This window comes from Balaenoptera musculus, chromosome 4 (assembly GCF_009873245.2).
Source record: "Balaenoptera musculus isolate JJ_BM4_2016_0621 chromosome 4, mBalMus1.pri.v3, whole genome shotgun sequence".
NCBI lineage: Eukaryota > Metazoa > Chordata > Mammalia > Artiodactyla > Balaenopteridae > Balaenoptera > Balaenoptera musculus.
Window position 1 is genome coordinate 106,335,012 of NC_045788.1, and position 14,119 is coordinate 106,349,130.

Here is a 14,119-nt window from a genome sequence, read left to right on the forward strand (position 1 = left end):
TTTGCAACATGATTTTGCTAAAAAGAATATATGACAATATTCTTTCATCTTTGATAATTTCTGTGCATAAGAATTTATACAGTTTACAAGTGGAAAAATGTAGGTATTTGATGATAAAGAAATTAAAACATTCATTTTTAAAAATTTAATTAGTACTTATAAACCTGAAAATGCAAATGTTTTACAATTTTGGAAAAAAGATATTTTTACTCCCTTCGAAAAAATTATGAACCATCAAAGTTTTTTAAAGTATTACATTCTGACAATGCAGGTGCAGGAAGAACCAGAAGCAATGATAAATACGACACATTAAGAATGTATTTGAAATCTGAACTCCGTATTTACAATATGGATATGTTCCAGGATCATGCATGACACTTGTTGCCCATTTTGGGTAGATATATCATCAAACCCAGAAAAATATGAAATAGAAATTCAGGTTTGCTATATTTAAATTCTTATTAAAAGTCTAATAAAGTTGTTTTACACTATCCCTTTCTCCTTTATTATTACATCTACACATTATTCAAAAAATAACTTAAAAACCTAAAAAAAAAACCCTAAGAATAAAATGTCTATTAGACCCAGGTGATGAATGGTAATTACATTCTTTCCTGATCTTATCAAGGATTAATACAATAAAGTTTAACATATTTATTGATTATATTTGTCTTAATTACAAATGTAATCAAATTCATAATAATTTGTAATTACAAATTTACAAATATGAACAAAATTCCTGAAGATGAAAAATAAACTCTGAGAACTGATACTACCTGACTTTAAGACTTAGCATAAAGCTCCAGTAATCAAGAGAGTGTGGTATTGGTGAAAAAATAAACAAATATATCAATGGAACAGAATAGAGGGCCAGAAAGAACCTTACATAAATATAGTCAGCTGACTTTTACTGAAGGAGCAAAGGCAGTTCAATGAAGAAAGGACAGTCTTTTTAACAAATGGCACTGGAACAACTGGTCATCCATATGCAAAGACATGGATCTAAACATAGACTTGACATCTTTCACAATAATTAATTCTAAATGCATCATAGATCAAAATGTAAAATGCAAAACTATAAAACTTCTAGAAGATAACAGGAAAAAACTAGGTGACCTTGAGTTTGGTTTTACACTTTTTAGATATAACACCAACAGCATAATCTATGGAAAAAAAACTGATAAGCTAGAATTCATTAAAATTAAATGTTTGCTCTTGAGAAAAATCACTGTTAAAAGAATGAAAAGACAAGGGGGGAAGTATTTGCAAAGGACATATCTGACAAATGACTGGTATCCAAGATGCATGAAAACCTCTTAAAATGCAACAATAATAAAAAAAAAAAAAACCAATTAAAAAATTTCCAAAGATCTAAGCAGACACCTCAACAAATACACACGAATGGAAAATAAGCATACGAAAAGATGCTCAGCATGAAATATCATTATTGAATTGCAAATTAAAACAATAAGGAGATACCACTATACACTATTTACAGTGGCCAAAATCTGAAACATTGACAACACCAAATGCACCAAAAGGACACCAAAAGGTGTCCAAACACCTTTGGTGTCCAAACACCTTTTGGTGTCCAACACCAAAAGGATGTGGAGTAACAGGAACTCTCATTCACTGCTGGTGGGAATGCAGAATGGTTCAGCCACCCTAGAGGATAGTTTGCAGTTTCTTACAAACTAAACATGGTCTTCCCATAATAAGATATATAGTATAAGGTAAACATATTTCTTTTTATGGTCACTTTATCTATCTTTTGCTAAAATGTGGTTTAATTAAAATTCAAATGACTTTTTTACTCGAAGGAGTTGAAAACTTATGTTTACACATAAACATAAGTGCTTTCTGATGCTTTCTGTGCTTTCTGATGCTTTCTGTGCTTTCTGATCAATTTTTCTGTTAACTAAAAACTTCTCTAAAAAATAAACCCTATTGATTAAAAAAAAAAAGTCTATTGAACCCAGATCGTAAATAGTAAAGACAATCTTTGCTGATATATTAAGAGCTAATACAATAAAGTTTAATATATCAATTGATTACAGTCATTTTCTAACCATACGTTTTTCTCTTAGAAAAATGTGTGTGTGTGTGTGTGTGTGTGTGTATTATAGTTCATTCAGAAAGTAGAACTAGAACAATCTGAAAGTATTGGGACATTAAATATGCAGTCTCTTTGAAAATAATCAGCTTTTAACTATCTTTTAAAAACAGATTTATAAAATGGAATTAGTTTTTAAATTGAAAGTTTAAAATACTAGATAGTAATAATTTATGTTTATTCTCTCAATATTAGGTTTTACTTGCCAAAATCATTTCTGTCTCATTCGATTATCCAGTTTTTATTCTCTATTAAAATGACTCAAAATTATCTTCAAAAGATACTTTGACATCTGTACTATATATAGATCACATCATTTGGGGACTATTTTTGACTGTCTTTTTGTGAAATTAATTTGCATGCTTAAAATAATGTTAAAACTTCTAAAAAGTTTCATAAATACGTATTTTATAAACTTGATTAAGAAAGACCACTTGAGAGTATATTACTTTAATCTACGAATTTGTTAATTTTTAAACTTGAGAATCTACTCACAAACATATACACGCCTCTTCAGTGGGCTTTAATAACACAAAAAATGTTATTTCTATTAATAATACAAACTTTACAGTAACATTTTGAATCCCTGCCCTTAGATCACTTAAAATATTTGGTGATCCAATTACTTTTAATATTTTGATACTGCAGGGACTAAATAAAATATTCCTATCATATATAAAAGAAGACAAATTAACTCATGACCAACATGTGCCAGTAATACATTACTATGGGTAATATAATAAATGAATGTATTTTCCTTGAAAAAGTTGAAAAATAGAGGTTGGGATCTCAAATAGAGGTTGTACATTAGGCCACCTTTCTTAATGTAGTTAAATGTATTTTTTGTTAAGCGACATAGATCACTTCATGATTCTAGTATGTACACATTTCACGAGCTTTGCGAAATATTTTGGGCTCTATTAAAAATACTTCCAAGGCATCCTCATGTATAAATGTGGCATTTTGTTACCTAACAGAACCATTTATTTTAATTTGGAAAATTTAATCTAAAGATAGTTTTCATTTCACCTTTCCTGGTTCCTTTTATATTCTGTGCCTCTGGACCATAGAAAATTTGTGGTAGACAAAATAATTAGAAAATCAGCATTTTACAAATGAGATGCCACATGAGTGAGATATGTTATTTTAAAATGCGACTTGTAGCATTCACCTTTATGTGTAATAAACCTATATGGCCTGAAAAATTTAATCAAGTGCTTTCTATAACAAATAGAAAAGTAGTGGAAGCATAGTTGATACAACTAACACAGGACAATTTAGAAGACGCTGACCTGGGCTAAAGAGGTATACAGGTTTGTGTAGGGAGGATTGAGCAGGTGGGAATTAATTATCTTTTATAAATTAAAAAGGACAAATGCCAAAATCTGCACTTAATGAAGAATCTCTGCCTACATTTGAAAATATTTCTGTTCTGTATCATGTATATCTATAGTGGAAATGAAGTTATAAACAAAATAATAAGAAGCCTCCAAACCCATCTGTATTGAATCTCTTCTGTTATACACAGAATTTTATTTTTTACTCTATTTTATTGAAACAAGTAGAACCAAAGGTAGACTGATAAAGTACATTAGATGGTCCAGAAAGGTAGTAGACATGTACAGTCAAGAATTCAGTTCCTCTAGGCACAAAGTAATTCCGTCTAAAAGAGCAAAACAAGAAAGGAATCTCTTTAGAAATACATTTTTTAACATAATATGTTAAAGAGAGACTGGATTAATTGTATTATTTATTTTCACGTTAACTAGAATGAAAATAAAAGCCTCAAGATGGCAAAGATCGGGACTGTAAATTGACCATTTAACTCCTTATATTATCATAGTAATGAATCCAGGAGCGTTCTGGTTATTAAAGGTATATAATGCATTTCTTATTTTTAGTCATTAACCTAATTGATCTCATCTAAAACACACAATTTCAACACTGCAGCTTCCAAAGTCACTCCCTCCCTCCGTTTCTTTTTTTTTCTTACCAGTTGCTCACAGTGAATTTGTTTAGGCTCACAAGCAGGTTCTCTTCTATAACTTATTTTAACTATGTATTGTTTTAAAAGTTGATGATGTGCATGTATAGTTACTTATTTTATAGGCAAAGCATGGCACTGTTACACAATAGAAATACTAAACAAATATTACTGATAGCATAAGATTTCATGATTTGATGATTATATATAATGTACCTTACAACACACATACATATACAGTTAAAATTTGGGTTCTTATTTATCCTTACTGGCAGTTCAGTGCCACAGTACCAAAATGCTTTCTCAGAACACTCATTATGCTGAAATATTTTACTAATCTGTCTCTTGTATTTTCCTTTTCAATAACAGTTGATTTTTATGTAATTTTGTCAATGTCACCCATAGAAAATGAATATTTAATTATTTTTTTCTTTTCTGTGTTTTGTACATAGTCCTTTCTGTTAGTGGAGATACAATATTCTTACTGAGAATCAAATAAAATCTGACTTATACAATCTGTTCATCTAAAAATTAAATCAGACAAATAAAAAGTTATTATTTTAAAGGGATTTGTGTAAAAACAGGAAGATGAATTGGAATTTCCATCTTAAAAAAAATAGCTTTTTCCAGTGCTCAGGTGCAAAGTATGCTATTACCTATTATTTGATATTTGCAAGTATTTGTGGTTCACAGTGAAAAATATACATTTTCTTAAATTTCAAGTTTAAAGAAACTCTCTTCCATCACAGTGACATTAAAATTTAAGATTAATATTTTATAAGGAAATGAATGTTGCTGTGATATATTGTATAGGCTGAGTCCTACTAAACTGTATATCACAGGGTAACAGAGTTAAAACATTTAGCCCTAGAAACATAACTCCTCCTCCAATTTGTTCTCATCATGCTCCTTAGCACTATGTGTTTAACCCTTATGTCTTGTTTCTCATCAAACTTGCCTTTCCACAATAACACAGGATTTTTATTTCAGGTGTAGTCATAACTTCCCATTATTGTGGGGATATATACTTACTCTTGTCAGTCACCACAGAAAACAATGGCATCTCTTCTGCTCTGGGGGTCCAAAAAGCTGTTCCTCTATTTGGGCCAGTCTTTGCAGTTACTCATAATAGGAACATTGCAAAATCATGTGGAATCCTAAATTTATGTCCCATAAATTCTAGACTAACCACTTTTTTCCTTTTCCAATTCTTCTTTCTATTTTCCCCCACCTGCATCCATGGAATTTCCACATCATACATACTGCAATGTGCATTTATGTGGAGCCATGATTGTTGAGATCCTTTTATCACTATTCTTAGGTGTTTATGAAGACCATACCCAATTTGATCACTTTGCTCTAATTTTGACTCAAACTGGTACTAAATGTCCCTCTCCACTTTCCATTCCTCAATTCACCCCTGGGGAATGTTCTGCATCCCTAAAGGAACATTAAGTATTATTATCAGTTAGTTTTAATTAACTTCACATACTTGAATGATGGTATGCTAAATGCTAGGAAAAATAATTTATATAGATCTGGTCTCTGCCTTCTAGCCATTTACATATTAAACCATGATAGAATGAGTTGTTATTTTTAATTGGCCATCAAGTATAACATTTTTCATGTAAAGCTTTATAAAAATTGTCTTTCTCCATGAAGTTTGCTTAATAATGCACACTGAAATATGGTGAACAGCTAAAAATGCTCAGAAAGTATATATTTATAATAGTTCCATTTTGGACTCCCGAGAAAGTGAAAATAACTTTGGAAGCTAACAACTGGCATCTTATAGCTAGGCTGAAATAGGCTCAACAGACATAAACGATTCTCTAGAATCTAAACAATAATCAGATAAGGCCACTCTATGCCTGTGGGGTGGAATAAGAAAAGGCAAGTTTATTCCATAACCAGGTCTAAAAGGGGACACAGACCAAGATGTTCAGCAACTACATAAATTAGCATGATTAACCACACATCTTTATAATAGCAAATCTAATTCTGTTTTAATATTTGTGCTTTGTAGGTAAAAGTTACCAACATACACATCACTGAATTGCCCCCAATCCTGACAGCATCTTATTCAGAACCTTCTTCACAATATTTAGAACAAACCCAAATTCTCTAACAAGTCTCTCCTAACTCTTTCTTACCTACACCCAGAGATTCGTCTGGTATGCTGTCTTCTGTGCCATAGCAAACTAAATAAACCCAATTTTGCTAGACTACTGGTAGGTTTCCAGTGCTCTCTGGCTGGTGATCTTTAATATTCCTTATGACTTGATTTTTATTATTTTTCTTTTATTATATATTGAAAATTACAGTTGAATTAGTAATCAAAGATTATTTTTAAACAGTCTTATTTGGCTTTATATATAAGTAAAAAAATGTTTAAATTAAAATGCTGGTGATCTGGGTCCTCTGGACACATCAAATTACATAATTTTTCATATTTGAAAGACATATTGATTAAATAAAAAGAAATAGAAATGTTGCTATAGACTGAATGTTAATGTTTGCCCAAAGTTCATACGCTGAAACCTAATCCCCAATGTGATAATATTAGGAGGTAAGGACTTTGGAAGATCATGACCGGGATTAGTACCCTTACGAAAGAGATCGCAGAGACTCCTTAGCCCCTTCTGCTGCATGTGGACATAGAAGATGGCCAGCTATGAGCCAGAGTGAGGGTCCTCACCAGACACTGAATGTGCCTCCTCCTTGATCTTGAATGTTTGGCCCCCAGGACAGTGAGAAATCAATTTCTGTTGCTTATAAACCACCCAGCCTATGGTGTTTTTGTTACAGCCTGAACCTGAGGCAGGAGATAGATGGGCCCCAGGGTAAGCAGCTGGAGTTCGTTCTCTGTGGACAGAAACTCCAAAATATCTATAGCAGGACAATCGAGAGAAGAGGCTGGGCCCTGCCCAGATAAGAGATAAAAGACCGCATATTCCTCATACTCGAAATCAAGGAGACCTCCCCTACTACACATGTACAGAAAGGCTCCCTGGAGGTCAAAAGGGGAGGGGGTGCCACCCATAGTAAGCGATGTCAACTACCCATAGGCCTCTTCGCTAGAATCCATCTTGGCTAAGAGATGCGCATGCACACAGGAGGACCCTGAGATATACCAAATACAGACGCAGAACTACGCAAAGCAAGATGATTGGTCAAAGGAAACCCAGAAGAAATGCCCCATAAAACTGATTCAAACTACCATGACGGCACGACTCTCTGAGTCCACCCATGTGTCTATCCGCATGTACTATACTCTTTTTCCTCCTAATAAATACTTTACTTGCTTCACTACTTTCCATCTCTGTGGAAATTCATTTCTACACAGCTGAAGGGCCAGGGCCTTGTCACTGGTCACTGGTCCCTGGTGGTCTGGTGGCTAGGATTCAGCTAGGATTCAGTTTGGTCCTCACAGAAATTAATTCTCTAGTTTATAAAGCTAGAGCAGTTTCAGTAATTGTTGCAAGGTCTCACTGCAAATAAATGTTGAAATTTGGAAATAATCTCAGTTTGGGCTCTAAAATATGTTTGTCTTCAAATCTGCTTCAATGAGAACAGGAAGGAAATTAATGAAACTAATCTAATATAATTGAAAGTATTCTTAAAATTTTAATAATTTAATAACTACTAAACTAAGAATAATTAAAATACAACAAACAATAATTAAAAATAATGATCTGGGGCTTCCCTGGTGGCGCAGTGGTTGAGAGTCTGCCTGCCAATGCAGGGGACAGGGGTTCGAGCCCTGGTCTGGGAGGATCCCACGTGCCGCGGAGCAACTGGGCCTGTGAGCCACAACTACTGAGCCTGTGCATCTGGAGCCTGTGCTCCGCAACAAGAGAGGCCCGCGCACCGCGATGAGGAGTGGCCCCCGCTTGCCGCAACTGGAGAAAGCCCTCGCACAGAGGCGAAGACCCAACACAGCCAAAAATAAATTTAAAAAAAAAGAAAAAAGAAAAAAAAAATAATGATCTGATTGATATTTTCTCTATTAAAAAGTAGAAACAAAAGTCTGGTTCTCCTGGTACTTCTCTGATCTTTTCTCATGATACTCTCTACTTTCCACTCTACCCTGGTCTCACTGATACCCTTGCTGCTTCTAGAAACATAAAAACAACACACATGTTCCTATCTCAGGGCCTTTGTACTTATTCTTCCCTGTGAATTGTATGTATATATTTTGTTTGAATATTTAAACATATTAATTTAGTTAAAATATTATTTTATTTAAATATTCATTTATATATATATAATGTAATATATAAAAGTATAAATAATATATTATATAATATAGTCATTTAAATATTTATAACATTATAATATATTTAAATGATATATTAATATGTAATATTATATAGTATGTAATGATATAAATTAATGTGATACTATATGTGATAAAATATATATTTATATATAAATGCATTATATATATATGTTAATACTAATACACACACACACTTTCACTATCCTTGACTTCCATTCTAACTTCACTCCTTATCACCTCTCTGCTTTATTTTTTTCCTACAGACTTAATACATAGCATGCTATATGTTGTATTTATTAATTTTGCTTTTCAGTTACTCCTACCTAGAGTGGATGTTATAAGGGAATTGGAGTTTGTTGCTGTTGGTGGTAGTGGTGATTTTGACACTTGGAGACAATCTCAGTTTGTTTTGTTAAAGTTGTCCTTTTTTGGTCACCTCTGTAACCCCAGTGCCCAAAAGAATGCCTGTTTCATGTACTCAATATATTCTTGTTGAATAAATAAATGAAAACAGACTACAATGAGGCATATTAGAAGACTAATATATAGAGTTAACGTTTTAAAGTTCAATGTAATTTCGCATCACACACACAAATCTAAACTTGAACTACAATTTATCACAGATAACAAACTCAACAAAAAAATTTCTAATATTGGAAAAAGTCAAGTATTAGGATTCAGAAATATAATTCTTTGTACTCTACTCTTTTCAACTTTATGTTACATATTTCAATTCATTCATTTTCATTTTGATAAATATTTATAGATCACCTGCTATATCCCAAGGACACTGCTAAGTATGAAAGCGTCATGATTATAAGTCGACCATTTGCTAGTTGTGTGAACTTGGCCAAGTGACTCAACCACTATAATCTTCAGTGTCCTTATCCATAAACTGCAATTAAAGAGAGCAGTAACTATTCATCAGGCTATTATGCTGATGTCCTAACATGAGATAACATGAGCTGAGATAATGCCAGCAAAGAATTCAGCACTGCCTGGGCTCACTGGAGTCATCTAATTTATGTTCTTATCATTTGTGAACAATAGTGATGTTGATAAAGAAAACATAATAGATATGCCCCTGTGTTCATAAAGACTTAGCATATTTTAAAAAATAGAAAAAAAATAGTATAATTTTAAAAGAACAGATGGTAAGCCACGTTTGCATACAATAACATTACATTTAGAAAGTTCATCAAGGCTTTTTCAGATTTCCACTTCTCACTGATTCTGCCAAAATTACTGCTCTTCCTGGCCAACATTTGGAAGATAATTAGGAGTTTTAACCTTCTGATATCTTCTTTCTTTTTCTTCCTTGTCAAGAATGATAATCAACCAAGGACTCCTTTCCTTTGAATGTGATTAATACTAATGAGGTCAATTTTACTTCATTTGGCTATAGATTTTGCTGCACATTTGCTATAACTTCAGAAAATTTTTGAAATGATTTTAAATGTAGATGCAGAGATTTGGCGCCAAGGTAAAGAGTTATGGAGTAGCGTTTACTTACAGTGTATTTCTAGCACCTGCATGGCCACCTGAGGGGTGGCATTGAGAGATTCATGGTCTACTCTGCAGATGACCGCCACGCCATCGTCGCTTCGGTCCACTCGGAAGTCCAGTGTGCTGCTGACCGTGAAAGTCTTGCGATTTGCATCTTCTTCCTTTAAATATTTTACATCTGAAAATAAAATATAAAATTTTAAATTCTGTGAAGTTCTCTTTCAAAATGTAGCAGATTTCATTTACTCGAGACACACTGGAAGCCTCTTCTCCCGATCTTTACCCAATTTTAAAAAGCAAATATTTGTTAGTTTCACATTTAATCCATTTCGTTTTGAGTAAACAGAAATAAAACTACTTCAGAAATACATTTTAAAAGTTAAATACAGAAATAAAAGGGCAGGTCACAGCACTTTTTTTTTTTTATACTCCATTTGAAAAATCAGGCCATTTTACAATATTAATCTCTTTTCTTTAGATTTAAGTTTTACTAAAAGATAATCTTAATTCTCTGAACCACAGGCACAATTGAGAAGAGCAAATTCACAACCATCTGGGTATGCCTAAAAGGAAGTACAGTGTATTTGAGCTATGATTTTAACATCAACACTGTGAGGTGAACATAATTGCTAAAGAATACCTAAGATGAGAAAGTTGTCATCTTTGGTAAAGAAGGAGAACAGTCATGTGAACATTTTGAATGTTTAAATATCTATCTACTTATCTATATATATTTGCAATGAAATTTCTATTGAGATAAATGCTCTTCACTTAGCTGAAGAATTCATTTCAGCCTGAATGAGAATACTTTCCTCAAGATGTGAATTCACTTACTAATACTTAAACTTACTGTGCATGATTCAGATTCATCATTAAATGGTGCACTTAGGGATTATTTGTTCTCTGTGGAAAAGGGATTTAATAATATTTTCATTTAATTTGAAATTTCTCAAGTCTAAAGTAGCTGATGAGAAGAGGGCAATTTTAATGGCTTAGAAATCAAGATAACAGGCTAAGGTTAAGATATCTTTTAACAAGATCTTAAATATAGTTGAGGGAGAAAGCTGTTCAAATTTCTTAGCATTTCATTTCAAATGAAAAATGATACTTATTATGAAAAGACTTCTTTTGCATAAAATGCATAAAATATTTGATTCTAGCATGTATTAAATATTTTTAAAATATTTAAAAATATATCAATGATAAGAAATTAATGTAAGTTCAGCTTCTCCATTGTGCTCTATGCAAAGATTTCACTTGGAAAATAATATCGAATCTTATGTATTTGATGGTAGATATTTGCATGGTCCATTGGGTTTTACTTATTTCCAGAGAAGAATGTCTTTACCTTATTGATTTTAAAAATAAAATAAATATTAGTAAAGAATAAAACTAGATAAATGTCACATGTCTTATTTTGAAACTATATGTTTATGACTGTGTTCAGAAATTAGAAAACTAATTATCTAATTAAGATTCTTACCACAAAAAAATTTATGTAATTTAGGCAGTTTTGAGACTAAGAAAAATTTCTAACATTTGGAAAGGGGGAAAAGAATATAAAAATCTCAACTCCATCTTTTAACTATAAATTAATCATACAGGATACAGGGCTTTCCATCAACATGTGTCTTATGAAATATCTCATTTTTGTTAACTAAAGTCATTTCTGAGATTTTTGCATTTGAAAATTAGATTCAACTTCAGTTAAAAAAATATTAGAGTAAAAGATGAAATGATCTCCTTTCAGTCAAAATATGTCAGGATAATAGATGCATTTATAGTTCTCTGCTATATTAAAAAAAATGAGGTTCTCTTACTTTTCAATGTCTCATATATTTATACAAAATGTTGCCTCATTTTTATATTTTATATCCTTTCCTATAAATCTATGTCCAGTGTTTCCTTGTTCATAGCTCTAAGCAGTGGCAGTGTAAGAAAATTTAGATCTCTTGACAAACCACTTTTATATTATACAATATATAAGAAATTATTCCAAAATATCACTGCTAATTGTTTAATTTTAATAACAGCTGCATCTTAAGAACCCACACATCTGCTTCCTTTAGCTGTTTCCTTTACAAAAGTATCATTTTATGTAATATTAATTGGACACAAAATCTGAGAGCAATTGTATATAACATAAAATATTAAAAGCATCATTCAAATGAAATAAACAAAAGTATAATTTGTTGCTTTTAATATTAGCTTATGTGACAGCTTATAGGGTTACTAGAAGGCATAAGATGAACAGGAAAAAGCACTGAGAAGAGCCAATCATAGTATCTTTCCCCACATTTTATGCTGACCTCCTCCCCCCCAAACAGGAAACAGTACTTAAAATTTATTTTTATTTTGCTTTCTAGCTTTATAAAATAACTGATGCATTCCACAGTTACAGAATCAACAGAAATTTCTTTATATTGCATAGCTGATTTGCTGATTCCATGTTCTGTCTTGTTTTAGAGAGTTTCCATTTTTTTCTTCTTTGGCAAGTCACACCATTACTTCATCACATTGTGATCTAGAGCAGTGTTCCTCAAAATGGAATGTTCATCTGAATCACCTTTGGATCTTGTTAAAATGCAGATTCTGATTCAATAGTTGTGTGGTAGAGCCTGAAGGTCTGTTGCTGGCCCAAAGACATATTTTGAAGAGTAAGGGTATAATGTATACATCGACATCATAGGTGATATGACCAAAAGTGAGTGAATATTGGGATTAACTTTACTCAACTTTCTCTCTCTCTCTTTTTATTGCCACTCTCCATAAGCTTACGTTCTCCTTTTACTATTTCCACATATATTTCTTCCTTTTATTTACATTTTTCAAAATACGCATGTCATGTATTTTATAATGTGTTGGTACAATGGTCGGCAAAAGCAAAAGGTATGAGCAAACAATAAACAGAGGAATTTGTAAGATTACATCCATCATAATCCTTGAAGTCACTCTATCTTTTTCCAAAGGAGATTCTGGACATTTAAGAGATTGCTCTTAAGTAATCAGAACTGTGGTTGCTTTTGGTGGGTGGTTGCAAAAGGTCTCATTATACTACTGTGTTTACATTGCATGTGTTAGAAATTTTCTGTAATAAAAATGTTTCTAAACACCTGCCTGGGAAAATTCCTCAAGTATGCTTCTCAACAAAAGTTATTTTCCTGAATATTTCTTGGTGAAGTCTCAAAGTAAAGATTTTGTATCAATTTTTATATTATGTATCTTTATCAGACAAAATGTATAATAGCAATCTGTTTATATTTGGGATTTTAGATCTTTTATCTCACTAAAAGCTAAGGTATGAAGAAAAATGGCAGATATAATTGTGAGTTAGACTGCTGGAGCCCCCCCAAATTAACACATTTAAAAACCAGAGTTTGGGATTAAAGTATACACACTATACTATATGTAAAATAGATAACCAACAAGGACCTACTGTATAGCACAGGGAAATATATTCAATATCCTATAATAATGGAAAAGAATGTAAAAAAAGAATATATATATTTATCTTTATATATGTATAACTGAATCACTTTGCTGTACACCTGAAACTAACACAACATTGTAAGTCAACTATATTTCAATAAAAATTTTAAAATTAAATAAATAAATAAAAACCCTAAGTTAACTACAGAACAAAGCAAAGAGTTATCTGGACGTTTTTACAACCAAATCTTTTCATAAAATATCAGATCTCAGGAGATATCTCTATATCCATCTTTCCAGATTTATAATATTAGGTTTATCTGCCTCTATATCTGTAGTTTCTGGCCACCTTTGTACTAGACTTTTAGAAGGAAAATCCTCTAAGGTGAGGTTTCTTCAGAAGTTACCTTGTCTCCACAATGGTTCTAACCACCTTGAGCAGTGTAATCTGAACTTTTGTGACATTTTTGCTTTCTGCACTTAGGTGATTTTGTTCCCCTTTGAACAGATCCAGAATGAAGATACTCCCATTTTTATAAAGGGAAATCTTGTCCTGTGTCCTTGGTAGCCCTCTCTATTAGACCTGCACCTAAAGAGGGCCAGTTTCCTTTAATCCATTGCAAAGCCTATACGCCACACTGGGAACAAGGCAGGGATTTATTTATTTATTTTTAAAAATTTTTATTTATTTATTTTTAGCTGTGTTGGGTCTTCGTTGCTGTGCGCAGGCTTTCTCTAGTTGTGGAGAGCGGGGCCTACTCTTCTTTGAGGTGCTCAGGCTTCTTACTGTGGTGGCTTCTCTGGT

At 32.3% G+C, this 14,119-nt stretch overlaps 1 protein-coding gene across 3 annotated transcripts in view; it reads right to left on the reverse strand.

The window, feature by feature from the left end:
* Window positions 1–14,119, reverse strand: part of CADM2 (cell adhesion molecule 2) — a 1,037,555-nt gene that overhangs the window by 124,887 nt on the left and 898,549 nt on the right. For all 3 annotated transcript variants that reach the window (XM_036851520.1, XM_036851521.1, XM_036851518.1), the window contains one exon: window positions 9,893–10,063. In XM_036851520.1, coding sequence (XP_036707415.1) covers window positions 9,893–10,063 — 171 coding nt within the window. The remainder of the gene's footprint in view (window positions 1–9,892; window positions 10,064–14,119) is intronic.